General features: G+C 42.3%; 1 protein-coding gene across 4 annotated transcripts in view; it reads right to left on the bottom strand.

Moving 5' to 3' along the window:
• The window catches only part of BNIP3L (BCL2 interacting protein 3 like), a 25,075-nt gene that overhangs the window by 10,696 nt on the left and 432 nt on the right, over positions 1 to 13,947 (bottom strand). For 3 of the 4 annotated variants that reach the window (XM_008060857.1, XM_021713822.1, XM_021713821.1), the window contains exons 2-3: positions 7,124 to 7,307; positions 2,441 to 2,513 (exon numbers count right to left, since the gene is read on the bottom strand). In XM_008060857.1, coding sequence (XP_008059048.1) covers positions 2,441 to 2,513; positions 7,124 to 7,307 — 257 coding nt within the window. Of the gene's footprint in view, positions 1 to 2,440; positions 2,514 to 7,123; positions 7,308 to 8,050; positions 8,207 to 13,947 lie in introns of those variants that run through there. The other variant, XM_008060858.2, reaches the window with a different exon arrangement.

Here is a 13,947-nt window from a genome sequence, read left to right as displayed (position 1 = left end):
GAGGGGGGAAAGGAAAAGAAGGAAAGAAAAATAACGGAAAGAAAGGAAGGACTGATTCTGTAAAACGCCAGCCCAGACTTTCACCTATCTGTACAAAGGGCAATACGGACTGAAAACCTCTTGCGCAGGAAAGACCAAAGCAAGGAACTGCCTTCATCTCTTGGATTCCTAGGCGCACCGTTTGCCATGAAGCTCTATGCTCTCTTCCACATCAGTTATAGCTTACTGCATGTGGCCAAACTGATGCAATAAGCCAGCAATTCCACAACTCCAGTCAGATCCTCTGACTCCACGAAAGCCTTGCCATTAGAAGCTTCTCTATAGTATAAAGCTCATCATAAAACCAACATGCATTCAATCCACAGATTTTCCAGGTTTCGGAGAATAAAAGTAGAGCATAGTCAAAGTTTGGAGAAATTGAGCAGCATTCTGAAGCAGAAAGAATGCCAGGTGAATCCATGATAACATGCAAAATATTTCCGGGACAAGGGGGTCCAGGACACTGCACAGGGAAAGCCCCACAAAACACGTTCTTGTGATAACTCATTTAAACAAACACTCAGTATTTTTCTTTTTTTTTTTTTTTTTGAGTTGGGAGTCTCACTCTGTCACCCAGACTGGAGTGCAGTGGCCGCTCCCGGCCACCGCAGCCTTGACCTGCTGGGCTCTGGCGATCCTTCTACCTCAGCCTTCCAAGTAGCTGGAACTACAGGCGCGCACCACCACACCCAGCTTTTTATTTATTGTAGAGATGAGGTCTCACCAAGTTCCCCCGCACCCGCAGGCTCAGGCTATCCTCTCGCCTCGGTCTCCCAAAGTGCGCTGGGATTACAGACTGAGCCACCGAGCCCAGTCACTCAGTATTTTTCAAGAGCCTTAAGACGAGAGAAAAAAAAAATGGCTCCTGTCCTCAGGAATCTGTACTCTAATGACACTTTCAGGTGATCTCACACATCAATAAAGTTAAGGACCAGCTACAAGCATTCTAAATCATTGGCAACAATTACATATTTATCATATTTTAAGTCTTATAATACAAATATTTGTAAGATTTTAATACTATATCCATCTGTATTTACAACAATGTTAGGGGTTGACATTGAACTATATCTATCTTCCTTAACTTAAGGAGTCTGGCATAATTTTGATGAATTTTATCTCTAGCTCCTGAAATTCATTTCAAAAGTCATGCTTTGGCCTGGTGTGGGGCTCATGTCTGAAATCCCAGCACTTTTGGAGGCCAAGGAGGGTGCATTGCCTGATCCTAGGAGTTCGAGACCAGCCTAGACAACATAGCCAGAACTCACCTCTAAAAAAAAAAAAAGAAATCAAAAAATGAGCCAGGCACGGTGGTGTGCACCTGTAGTCCTAGCTACTTGGGATCCTGACATGGAAGGATTGCCTGAGCCCAGGAAGTTGAGGCTGCCATGAGTAGCGATTGTTATGATCATGCCACTACACTACAGCCTGGGTAACAGAGTGAGACCTCAACTCAAAAAAAAAAAAAAAAAAAAAAAAGGAAAAGGAAAAAAGTCATGCTTTAATTTCTGATGCAGGAATAGCTTTCACACCTGGTTCTGATATAACTTTCATTTTAATTTATTTTGTGACATTAAGTAAGACATCTGTCTTAGCCTTTTCCATTTGTAAGCTAAAGAAACTAGCCTGGAATATTGGAATAATACATCACTAGACAAGAATTTTCCAATTCTTAGAGTTTTGGTTCTTTTTTTTTGAGTCAGGGTCTCACTCTGTCGCCCAGGCTGGAGTACAGTGGCCGCTCCCGGCCACCGCGCCTTGCCCTGCTGGGCTCCGGCGATCCTTCTGTCTCAGCTTTCCAAGTAGCCGGAATTACAGGCGTGCGCTGCCACGCCTGGCTAATTTTTGATTTATTGTAGAGATGAGGTCTCGCCAAGTTCCCCAGGCGGGTCACGACAAACTATTCTTTTTTTTTTTGAGTTGGAGTCTCACTCTGTCGCCCAGACTGGAGTGCAGTGGCCGCTCCCGGCCACCACAGCCTCGACCTGCTGGGCTCTGGCAATCCTTCCGCCTCAGCCTTCCCAGTAGCTGGAATTACAGGCATGTGCTACCACGCCCGGCTGATTTTTTTATTTATTGTAGAGATAAGGTCTTGCCAAGTTGCCCAGGCGGGTCTCGAACCCCCGGGCTCTGGCAATCCACTCACCTCAGCCTCCCAAAGGCGCGGTATTACAGGCTGAGCCACCGAGCCCGGCTGACAAACTATTCTTAAGTGTCTTCTTCTTTAATAAATTTTAGTGAAGCATAATGATTTGGAGAATATTTATCTTTCCTAATTATTTACTGTAAATCTGTATCTTTGAATATATCTGGTTTTGAAAAAGCAGCAAGTGTGAATCTCTCTCTCTCACACACAAACACACACACACACACACACACACACACACACACACACATATACCTGAGAGCTGTGGTCCCTGCTGGTGTGCATTTCCACATCAAACATGATCTGCCCATCTTCCTGTGGGGAAGGACTAGAAGAGAAATAATTTAGTCATTAGTTTAATTCTCATTTCGTCAAATAAATTAGTGTCTACTAAACTTCAGAGTTACAGCAGTAAGCTCTGAAAAAAGCATCAAATCAGGAAATATAACCTTACGCAAGAAAATTTTACGTGGTATTAAAGGGCTAAATAAAATAGAGTGTTCTTATTCCAAAAATATTCTAGACTTTTTCAGTAGTGACAAATGCCTTCACACGATAAAACTGCAAAGGAAATGTTACCTAAAGACACAAGATTGTCACATTCTCTTGTATTTACTCTTTTTTGTCAATAAAGGTAAAATAATCTTCAAATTCAGAAACTAGTTTGGGGTTCTTTTCCTCCACGTTCTTTCATCATTAAATAACTCACTACTAGCGGTTTTCAGAGTGTATAAAGCAGTCCTCAAAGACTGCTTTAGAGGGTCTTTGGGGCTAAAATTGCTCTAATACCAGAAGGGTTTATTTGCCTTTTCCCTTCTCACTCTTCGTCAGTGAACAGCGGAATCTTCCATGGGCTACATGGTGTGTGATACCACAACAGACTGAATGCAAAAGGTGATGAAAATCCAGCTGTTTCTATTAAGCCAGATACTAAAGAGACTTGTAAAAATGTAAAACAATGTCACTGTTCTTATTAATTCTTGGGGTTACAAAAATAGTTATTTTTCATTTGAAAAGTTACTTAAGTTAAAATGGTATGGATCGTTATTTTAAAATGAATTAATACACATTTTTAAATTTTCTCAGTTTTATTTCTATTATAGTAAAATAGATAGACCCACAAACAAAAGCTCTTTAGAGTCCTTAATAATTGTTAATAATGTAAAGGGGTATAAAGACCAAAAAGTTTGGGAATCACTATCTACTTACTTCAGAAATGTCTACTTTGAGATAGTTCAGAGTGAATTATATAAACATATATGAATAATAAATCATTATAATAATACAAAATATATTCCCCAAATTACAAAAAATTAACAGATAAATTATTGGACAAAACACATGATTACAAACTGTACTTGGCACAATAGATGAATAAAATATGTTAATTTCTCAGCTTTATCAATGATTCCCATGGAATCACATCAAGTCACCAAGTGTTTCACCACACACAGACACACCCCTCCCCAAAACCCTCCAAAAAGCAGAGATGAAAAATATATAGGGCTTTAGTTGCTCAAAGGAATAGAAATTATTAAATTTACCAAGAGCATGTGTACGGTGCTAATTAATTTATAGAGATGTTGGTGAGACTGACCCAAATACAAGTAAGAACACCTGAAACTTATCAAACAGATTATGCCTAGGAGTCTTAGACTAGGGTAACTGACATAGGAGATTCTTACAATGGGAATAGGTAAACAGAAAAGCTGGTTCTGAATCAAACAATTCTGTATCAACAATTCCTAAATTCAAACATTTAGGAAATTTTTGTCTTGAGCTAGAAACGTCAGTCTACACCACAGACGCCAACCAAAATCGAGCAGTCTTGCTGGTCTCAGTTACCATCTTTGTGCTCCTAACACTGCTGGGTTCATAGCCAGGCATCAAACTGAGGGCCAGTCTTACACAGCTGTGACCAGGTCAAGGCAGTCAGAGTGACACGGTCAAAATTCCACGAAGCCCCGCTCTACCCCTGTACTCTTCTTTACACTGGCACCAAGATCCCTTCAAAAAACACTAAACTGTTTACGACTCTGAACAATTTGGAATGTACTCAAGCTTCCACCCTGGCTCATATTAGAATCAGCTGAGGCGCTTTTAAAATATTCGGCTGTCTCTACCCTGTCCCTGACAACTGAATGAGAAGCTCTGGAGGTATTTTTAAAGGATGCCTGGGTGACTAGTATTCAGTCGAGGTTGCAAACCCATTCAGCAGGATGGAACACAAAGAAAACATGAGGGTCACCTTCAAACAACCACTGCAGCCACCAAAAGACACATGGAGTAACTTTAAAATTGAGAATATACGTATACTAGCTCTAGAACTAATATACAGTAATTCTAAAACTTATCCACCTCCAAGAAACACTTCCCACAACTTCAAATCCAGAGATGCTGGCCACTCAAACGACAGGAATTCTGAGGACACTTTGACGTGGTGACGCGTGTTAGAGAACACAGGAGAGCACTGTGGTGCTGCGGTTCCAGGCCTCCTCTGCAAGACGACCAGTAGACCAAAGATACGTAAGACGTGTGAGGGGGACAGCAAAGTACTCACAGGCATATTCACATGTTTAAAAACCCAAACGCACCAGGTGCAGTGACTCACTCCTGTAATCTCAGCACTATGAAAGGCTGAGGCGAGAGGATTGCCTAAGCCCAGGGATTCGAGACCAGCCCGGACAACTCATCTCTACAGTAAATCAAAAGATTAGCTGGATGTGGTAGCACGTGTCTGTGGTTTCAGCTACTTAGAAGGCTGAGGTGGAAGGATCATCTGAGCCCCAAAGGTCGAGGCTGCTGTGACTGTGACAGTGCCACTGCACTCCAGTCTGGGGCACAGAGTGAGACTCCGACTCAAAAAAAAAATTAACTAATTAAAAAAAATAAAAAGATAGCCGGGCATGGTGGCGTACATCTGTAGTTCCAGCTATTTGGAAACTGAAGTGGAAGGATAGCCTAAGCACAGTAGGTCGAGGCTGCAGTGGCTGTGAGTGTGCCACTGCACTCCAATGTGGGCGACAAAGTGAGACTCCAATTCAAAAAACAAATAAAATAAAAAGAAGCCCAAGCCAGGCTCGGTGGCTCAGCCTGTAATCCCGTGTTTTGGGAGGTTGAGGTGAGTGGATTGCCTGAGCCCGCGGGTTTGAGACCCGCCTGGGTAACTTGGTGAGACCTCATCTCTACAATAAATCAAAAATTAGCCGAGCATGGTAGCGCGCACCTGTAGTTCCAGCTACTTGGAAGGCTGAGGCGGAAGGATCACCGAAGCCCAGCAGGTCGAGACTGCGGTGGCCGGGAGCGGCCACTGTACTCCAGTCTGGGCGACAGAGTGGGACTCCAACTCAAAAAAAAAAGAAGCCCAAATGTAAACCCAATGACGTGAGGGTGAGCTCACAACCAGTCACAGGCACAACTGCACCCATAAATTAAAATGACCAGACAGGTAAATAGGCAGCTTTTGCTCTGCTCAGTGACAGCACCGTGTGAACAAGTCAGTGGACACATTGGTGCCCACGTCAAGGTTCATGGGCCTGAATGTACCATAAAAGCCTTAGCCACAGGCCATAACAAGCAGAAGACTTGGAAATCCATCAGCAAGTCCTACAATACAAATGTAATGTAAAGCTTCATTCGGGAAGACACACGAACGCTGCAGCTACTGGAACCAATGGCAAGCTGTTCAGGGAAGAGCCATCTGCTCTGGTTCTGTTTGTGACAAAAGCCATCCCAGGCTCTAAGAAGCACAGGGACAAGTCAGAAATGACACGGGGGTGGCGGGGATGCGCAGCGTGCCACAGAACCAACAAACCAGTTCTTCGGCTGCCTTGGTAACATGAGTGGGTCATAAGCCACGCAGGAAGTTCGAGTGTGATTTAATTACTGTTTCTTCTTTTTTGACTTTTTCTGGTAAGAAATAATATGTTCCATAGACACAATTTTTAAAAAATACCACAATGTTAAGAAGAAAGATATCCATAATTCTATCCTCTAAAGATAATCAATGTTTATGTTTAAAAATGTTTCCTTAAATCTTTTTCTGTGCATTGGCATTTTCTACCTGGTTAATATTAGTTAGCTATTAAGTAGCCAGAAGATCATCCAGTACCCCATAATGCTGACAGTGTGGCTGCCACTGTACTGAGAGTTTCTAAATGTCATTTACTACCTAGTCTCCCTGAAGAAAAAACAAGCTTCTACTGAGAAGAAATTCATGACTTGGTCTCATTCTACATCTGCCCCTCACTATATCCTTCCTCTTTCAGTCCTTAATCATTGGAATTCACTTTCCCAGGTCAAATATAGAAAACGTTATGTCTTTGGTACAGCAGGAAAACACACACACACACACACGTCTGAAACAAAACCTCTTCTGAGGATATGGAATGGCCTTCAAAATCCACTATCTTTACAGACCTTGGCCGGTGCTTCCAATGTGCAAACACTGCTGTACCGTAAGCCAACCTGCAGTTCCTAGAAGTCAAGCATTTCCTGAGTGTCTACTGTACGCCAGCTGTGACTATGAAGGTACTAAAGATGAAACATGCCCCTGCCTCGAAGTCTCAAAGTCTAGAAGGGAAGACCAAAATGCACAGACGGAACTGGAACTTAGAGCAGACTTGGTCTGGGAAACACAGACACAAAGGAAAATAAGAGGAAGCTAGGCTAATTCTGTAAGTTAGCATTTATGCCAGTGAATTGTAAATTGATACACTTCTGAGATAATACACACTGAGGAAGAAAAATGACTTCATCTGGGGAAAAACCAATGGGTACTCAGGTACTTGTCAATGAATCTGATTTAAATACACATGGTGCAAAAAGTCAGTAGGCATAATTTGCTAAGTGAAGACCCAAGGAGAAAATTTTTCCTAATGGGAATTAGCCTTGTAACCCGCTGTTTCCAGAAGTCTACCAAAACATGATCTCACTTACCTGTCACAGTGAGAACTGCCTCTTGAACTACTCTGTCCTGACTCATGCTGTGCATCCAGAAGAATCTTCTCCATGTCTCCATTGTGGATGGAGGACGAGGAAGGGACGTGTTCCAGCCCTCCGTTTTTCCCATTGCCATTATCATTGCCATTGCTGCTGTTCATGGGTAGCTCCACCCAGGAACCTGTTGGACAAGTCAGATAATGTCAGTTAACCACGGCCAACCTGAAATCTGTCATGTGCACACAGACACTAAACATGGTGGGTTTAGATAAGGATTTTGACTTGCCTCAAACCAAATGCAATGGTGTTCTGAAGAACACAAACAAGGGGCAATAAAAGTCTAAAAATCTATATAATTCTATTCCTGAAGCAGTTCATGCAATCAACCAAGAAGGAGCTGGAACTCTAAAGCTAACATGTTAGGAAAAGCATCTTTCGGTCAATTTTCTCTCTGGTATTGGGTTAGTTTAAAACACCCAATACTCCACTGAAAACTCTGAAGTTGCTTTTCAAAAAATAAATAGCCACTTTATTACTAGACAGCCTACTTTACCTTTAATATTTTGTGTACACACACAAACATATTTTTTACAGTCTACCTAAGCTATTTAGCTGTATCTGTTCCACACATAAAGTAATAAATGTATCACTTAGAAACTTCATAAAGGCTGTCCAAATAAGTTCACAACTACATCCAAATAATTAGCACAAACAACCGAGAAACTCCTAAAGAGGGAACCTAAATCCCACACAGAAAGTTCCATTTGTGTACAAATCTGCAGTATAAAATTAATGCAACTAAATCGGGTGCCAATGCTAAAAATCCAGAAAGAAGCTTTAGCTCTATCCCACAGATTAACTTCTTTCTTTCCCTCATACTTCACACTTTCTGGTCTTTCTCCTTCTTCGGTGCACTAAACGTACCTTGTGACCTTGTCCAGGTGTTCTTCTCTCCCACCAGTTCCTACGTTCCAGGGTTTTCATTAAGCCTGGTTAGTTTGGGGGCAGAAACAACTGCATGATGGCTACAGGCAGACACGAAAGTTTTCTCGGAAGAACAGCTGAAGCAGGTGGAGCCACAGAAAAAGAGGATGTGGCACTGGTAATCTGCACTGGTCTTGAAAATATTTACTGGCCCAATGAGTTTGCTGAATATATTAAGGTGCCTTAATTTTAATAAGGAATGATAACGGTAGCCCACAAAGCAACTTTACGACAAAAAGGGACAGTAGTATGTTTTGTTCACAACTTCCACTCCCTACGATATATTTGTTCTAGAAAACAGCCAAGCAGGTTGATGGGCCATTCCTCCAAACTCCCAGCAGAACTGTGAGCGTTCCAGAGACGAGTAGGGAGTTCTGTCAGTAAATCAAAATAATCATCAAGATGGGCTCGAACCCTAAACTGCACTCTACATTGGGCGAGGACTATGTCAGCGGCAGAGTGGACTCAGCATCATTCACACGTGCAGGACAAGCGCAAGGCAGGCCTGGCCAGGGGTCAGACTCCATGACCAGCTACCTGCCATGAACCTGAGTTTCAGATTCCTCATTTGTGCAACAGAGACAGTAACACAAGGTGGCAATGAGGGCTAAGTACGGTAATATAAAGCGCCGAGTAAATGGAAGATGCCCAGTTACACCCTGGTTACAAGAGTTTACAAAGTACTTAGATCGTGTTTGCTAAAGTCACCCTTGCCTTGCCACCTAAGGCAGTCCCAGTGGCTGTCACTGTCCCATAATCATCACCGATTCCACGCGACACAGCTGAATGTCATCTCCATGGCCTCACTCTACACACACACACAAATGGACACGAACTCGCAAGACTCAACATGGATGAACATAACTAGCAAAGCTAAGAGAGATCTAACATCAAGAATAATCTAAACACCTGGAGTGCCTCTGGAGTCTACATGAATATGTCAAAAGCACCAAAAGTTAGAGCTCTTCAAAATATTTCAACTGGAAGAAAGAGAACGGGAGAAAGAGAAGGGGAGAGAGAGAACATGAACACGAAAAACTGGTTTTTCCTACTCCCACTGTTTCTAGGATCTTCACATTTATTTTTAAACCAATGGGACCAGCTCTTCTTGTACAGAAGCCCAATGTGCAAAATAAACAAAAACAAACAAAAACCCAGAGTTCTGGCAGGAACAGGGCTAAGGAGCCAGAGTTCCAGATGGGGCTCTGTGGAAGTCAGTATTCCTAAAATACAAATAACGTTCACTTAAAGTAGCTGATCAAAGAGAAAAAGGCTGCAATAAACAATACCAGGCTTTCTGGTCCGGACTGTTTTGAAGGACTTCAAACCAATATCAAAATTCTATTTTCTTCAGTAAAAATACAATAGCAATCACAGTCTAACATGAATTTCAGAAACTTGAGGAGACATACCTAGAAAACTTAGTAAAAGTTATCTCTATCATGGTCTCCACTCCCAGTAGCATAACTAAAGGCAGACAATTTGTATTTGGCATACATTGGTATAGAGGTGTGGAGCTCAGACTGAGCTCAGACTCTCTTTCAGTTAAAGCTGTTACACTTGGACAGGGTACTTAACCTCTGGGTGTCTCGGTTTTCTCATCTGTAAAATAGGGATAATAACTGTATCTATCTCAGAATTGTTAGAAGGATTAAAAGACTTAAGCACACAGAAAAATAAGAAAGGTCCCTAAGTTAGTGTTAGCTACTGTAATTATTTTCCATATCTTTTAAAAATCTTTTCTTTTTTTCTCTTTTTTTTGAGTTGCAGTCTTACTCTGTCACCTAGACTGGAGTGTAGTGGCACACTCACACCACCCCGGTGTCGACCTGCTGGGCTTAGGCGATCCTTCTGCCTCGGCCTTCCAAGTAGCCGGAACTACAGACACACACTACCATGCTCGGCTAATTTTTTGATTTATTGTAGAGACGAGGTCTCACCACATTGCCCAGGCTAGTCTTGAACTCACGGGCTCAGGCAATCCTCTTGCCTTAGCCTCCAAAATGCTGAGACTACAGACTTGAGCCACCACACCCAGCCTAAAAACCTCTTTACTGCAAAAACAACATATTTTTTAAAAATGTAAACATCAGTACATAAAATAAAAAATTAGCAGCAATCCTCCCAAGCTCTTATTCCCACTCCCAAGGGAAACTACTTTTAACAGTTTCTCATGGAGACTTGAGAGTTTTTTTCAATGAAATGTAGTTGTTTTTATAAACAAGTGGCATTGTATCACACGTACATACATACTTACATATCCTGTAAACAGTGTTTTCCATATGTCTTTCATTATCAGTGTATACTGACATTCATTCTTTTGAAAAACTGCACTGCATCTCATCATTTATAAAGATATACTGTACTTTAACCATTTTCCAAAAGGCAGTAGTTAACCATTACCCAAATGATTGTTTCTAGTATTTTGTTAGTACTTATTAGGGCTTTAGTAAACATTCTGGAAGGTAACTTGGCAATATGCATTAAGAGCCTTACAAAGGTAGATGCCCTTTAGCTCAGTAATTCTCTTTCAGAAACATCCTCTATGGAAATACACAGTGGTACAGAGAAAGTTATGTACATAGACATTAAGAGGCCACATACTAGCTTTATATGTTGAGTTACACAATGACGCAAATTTGTCTTAAAAGATGCACAACACAACCCTCCTTCCTGTCACCTGATTCATTCCTGATCTACAGCCTCAGAACTTCTTAATGATCTAACTCGACCAATCCTCACAAAGTCTTCTTACTTAGAAAGGAAACAAGGCAAGATATGAGGATTGTGCCATCCAAGCAACACCAAGTACAAAGCAACCGCAGAGTGAATTCTCTTCCTAATAAGCAAGCTTGAAAACTAAAAGCTGGAAGCGTCCTCTATTATTTTAGAATACTATGTATAGGCTAGAAACTTTTCCTTTATGCCAGTTTACATACACACATAATGACCTGAGATACTTTCTGGCTAAGTCTTTGGGAACGGCCAAGAGACTCAGGGAAGCACGCTTCTCCATTCTCCACCAGCAGATCGTGAAGGCTGGCCCAGTAATCGTGATGACACTCATTACGGTATGCTGCAGACTCGGCACAGTTTTATAATCACCAGTCAATCCTCTGGCAAGAAGGGGAGCAGGGGAGCTTCAGGACAGGGGAAGGAGACAATGAAGAGCACTTCTCCTTTTCCCCCCAACTTTTCAAGGCCCCACATGTAACTCTTATCCTTCCCAGGGAGGACATACTCCATTTGTCTTCTTTCCTCAAAGCCTTTCTTCCGTTGGTTTCAGGTACCCAATTGCTGGAATCCAGACCAGCAAGAGTCACTGGCATTCTTCTAAACAGTGTCGGTCTTTTTGCAGAAGTGGGTGTTTACACACCAGTTATTTATGTATTCAAAACTATCACGGAGCAGTGGCATTTCATGAGGGACTTACGAGCACTCTTGCCGTAACAGGGAAGCAAGTACATCATGGCTGAAAATGTTTAAAAGGGAAAAAAAAGCCTGTACTTCTCAAAAACAGGAATTATACCACTACCTTGATTTTCCTTACACTACCTTCTGAATCTGAGGACATATATGTCTTATTCAAATACTCTTTAAGTAACTTGACCATTTTCTCAAGAATAAAACTCACAACTGGAAAACATCCTTTTAACTTTGGAAGTAGTTTGGATATTTGCCCTCTAATTTATAAAAGTGAGCAATCCCTCTAGAATGATAAACTAAAAAAAAAAAAAAAAAAAAGAAAAGAAAAGAAAAGAAAGAAAAACAGAGAAAAGCTTCACCATTTCAAGTATTTCAATAATGTACTTCGCTTTGACCCCTGAACGAAAGATAAAAATCTCAAACCAGAGATAATCTGTACAGTGAGTTTCATCTCTTGCTTTTCAAAGTTGGGCAACTTTATCCAACAACACAGTTCGACTTATCAGCAATAGTGCTAGATGCTTGAATAAACTGTTTTGCCCAGTGTCCAAAAACCACTTCAAGGAACCACTAAGGCTTCTTGTTTTGTTCAGTCCAGTGTTGTATAATGAACTAAAAAAACGAACAGAGTAAGGGGCAAGTCAGGAGTAATTAAATATGACATGATCTGAGAGCTTTTCCATAACTTTCCAAAATTCACCCTACCCTAAATAAAATACTGCCTATCTAGCAGATTTCCCAAAGCACCATTCTGATAACCCATGCAGGCTGAGTGCACGTCCACTTCTGTCAGAGCTAATGTAAACGTAGCAGGAACTGACTGGCCAAAGACATCAAACACCTCACAGGCCTGTCAGACACCAAGATAAACAACCACATATAGGCTAACCTCATTTTTCTTGTTAAAGGGCCAAAGGAAAATTAAAATCCCTTTGCTTGCTGTGAAGCCACGCACAGACACCAACCAGAAATCCTAACGCACAAGAAAACACTCAGCACAATTAAGAAACAGAATGCTAAAAAGAGAAAGACAGGTGGGCCAACTTTGTGCATTAGGTAGACTAACACGCTGAAAAACTAAGATACACACGTCATCAGGAGATTCCGGCCCCCTGAGATGAAGTATCCTGAAAACAGCACTAGCGGGCCTGAATGACTCATATTTGTATACCTAACCCTTAACTGTACCCCACAATATCAAAATAAAAAATACTGATCATAAAAAAAAAAAGAAAGAAAACAGCACGGGACTGGTGGGAAGTGGAAACCTCAGCTCTCAGTCTCAGCCAGCTGTGAACCTGGACAAGCCCTTTTACTCCAGACCTGTTTCTTTACTGGTAAATAGCAGGGGACAGTTAGCTCTGAAGCCCCTTTCCCATTCAAAAATCCATGCTTCTAAGAGAGCATGCTAAAAATGGGCAAATGATTTAAAGCTGCATATTAATATGGGATACAAGTCACATTTAAAGACACATTAATCCCAATTTACTGTGGGAAATAACACCAAAAAATCATACATTCGAGAACATAAGACACTTAAAAGGTCAACATTTAGGTAAGAATTAACCCATCAAAACACGGAGCAGCAGCATCCATCTTAAAATACCCAAATTCTATCCTCATCTCGTGAGGACAGGAACTCTCTTCTCTAAAATAAGGTTTGGGCCACGTTGGAAGCAGCTCCCTCTTGTGAAAGAAAGCGACTGCATGACCTTTAAGCACCCAAATGGTTTTTAAAAGATTCTGCCTGGCCATTCACAACTGCACCCACCACCTCTTTCACAAGAGATGCCGCGCAAGAAGGTTAGGCAAGAACTTTTCCAAGAAGGCCCCGAGTTCTCACGGCTGGGAATAATCTCAGGACAAGGTGTCTGAGCACCAGAATGTTACCAAAACCACCGTAGTGGGTAGTAACTCAAGCCTGCCCGTTAAGGTGTCTGCATCTGTGTGCTTTCAAATCCGTTTCTGAAAATCCACTGCCCAGGCTGTGATCAGCATGCAATCTTGGGGTGGGTCGGGAAGGCTGGGCTTAGGTTTACCAGGCACACAACCTCTTCGTTTAAAAAAAAACCATTTAAACAACTTCGAAAAATCTTTTAAAGGAAATTTGTTTTAAGGGAACACAGCCTCCTCGCCCCACGGATTCAAGTGACCACTAAATTGCCGAACGGACCTTCCTGACCAACATGTGGCAACAAAGGAGCGCACCCAAAGGACTCACGTGCCCGGCCAGGGAAGCCCGGCCCCGAGGGGCGGGTCTGAGGGGGGCCCCGAGGCACACCTGACTCCCGACACGTCCCCCGGCCGCCCGCCCCGCCCCCCGCGCGTCCATCCCCCGACGTCCCCGCCGCACGTCCCCATCCCTGCCCACGTCCCCTCCGTGGCCCGCTCCGCCCACCCTGCCTCCTCGG

This window comes from Carlito syrichta, unplaced genomic scaffold, assembly GCF_000164805.1.
Source record: "Carlito syrichta isolate Samal-C Ts95f unplaced genomic scaffold, Tarsius_syrichta-2.0.1 Scaffold304746, whole genome shotgun sequence".
In the NCBI taxonomy this organism is placed as follows: domain Eukaryota; kingdom Metazoa; phylum Chordata; class Mammalia; order Primates; family Tarsiidae; genus Carlito; species Carlito syrichta.
This window is presented reverse-complemented; position numbering and strand designations above follow the sequence as displayed.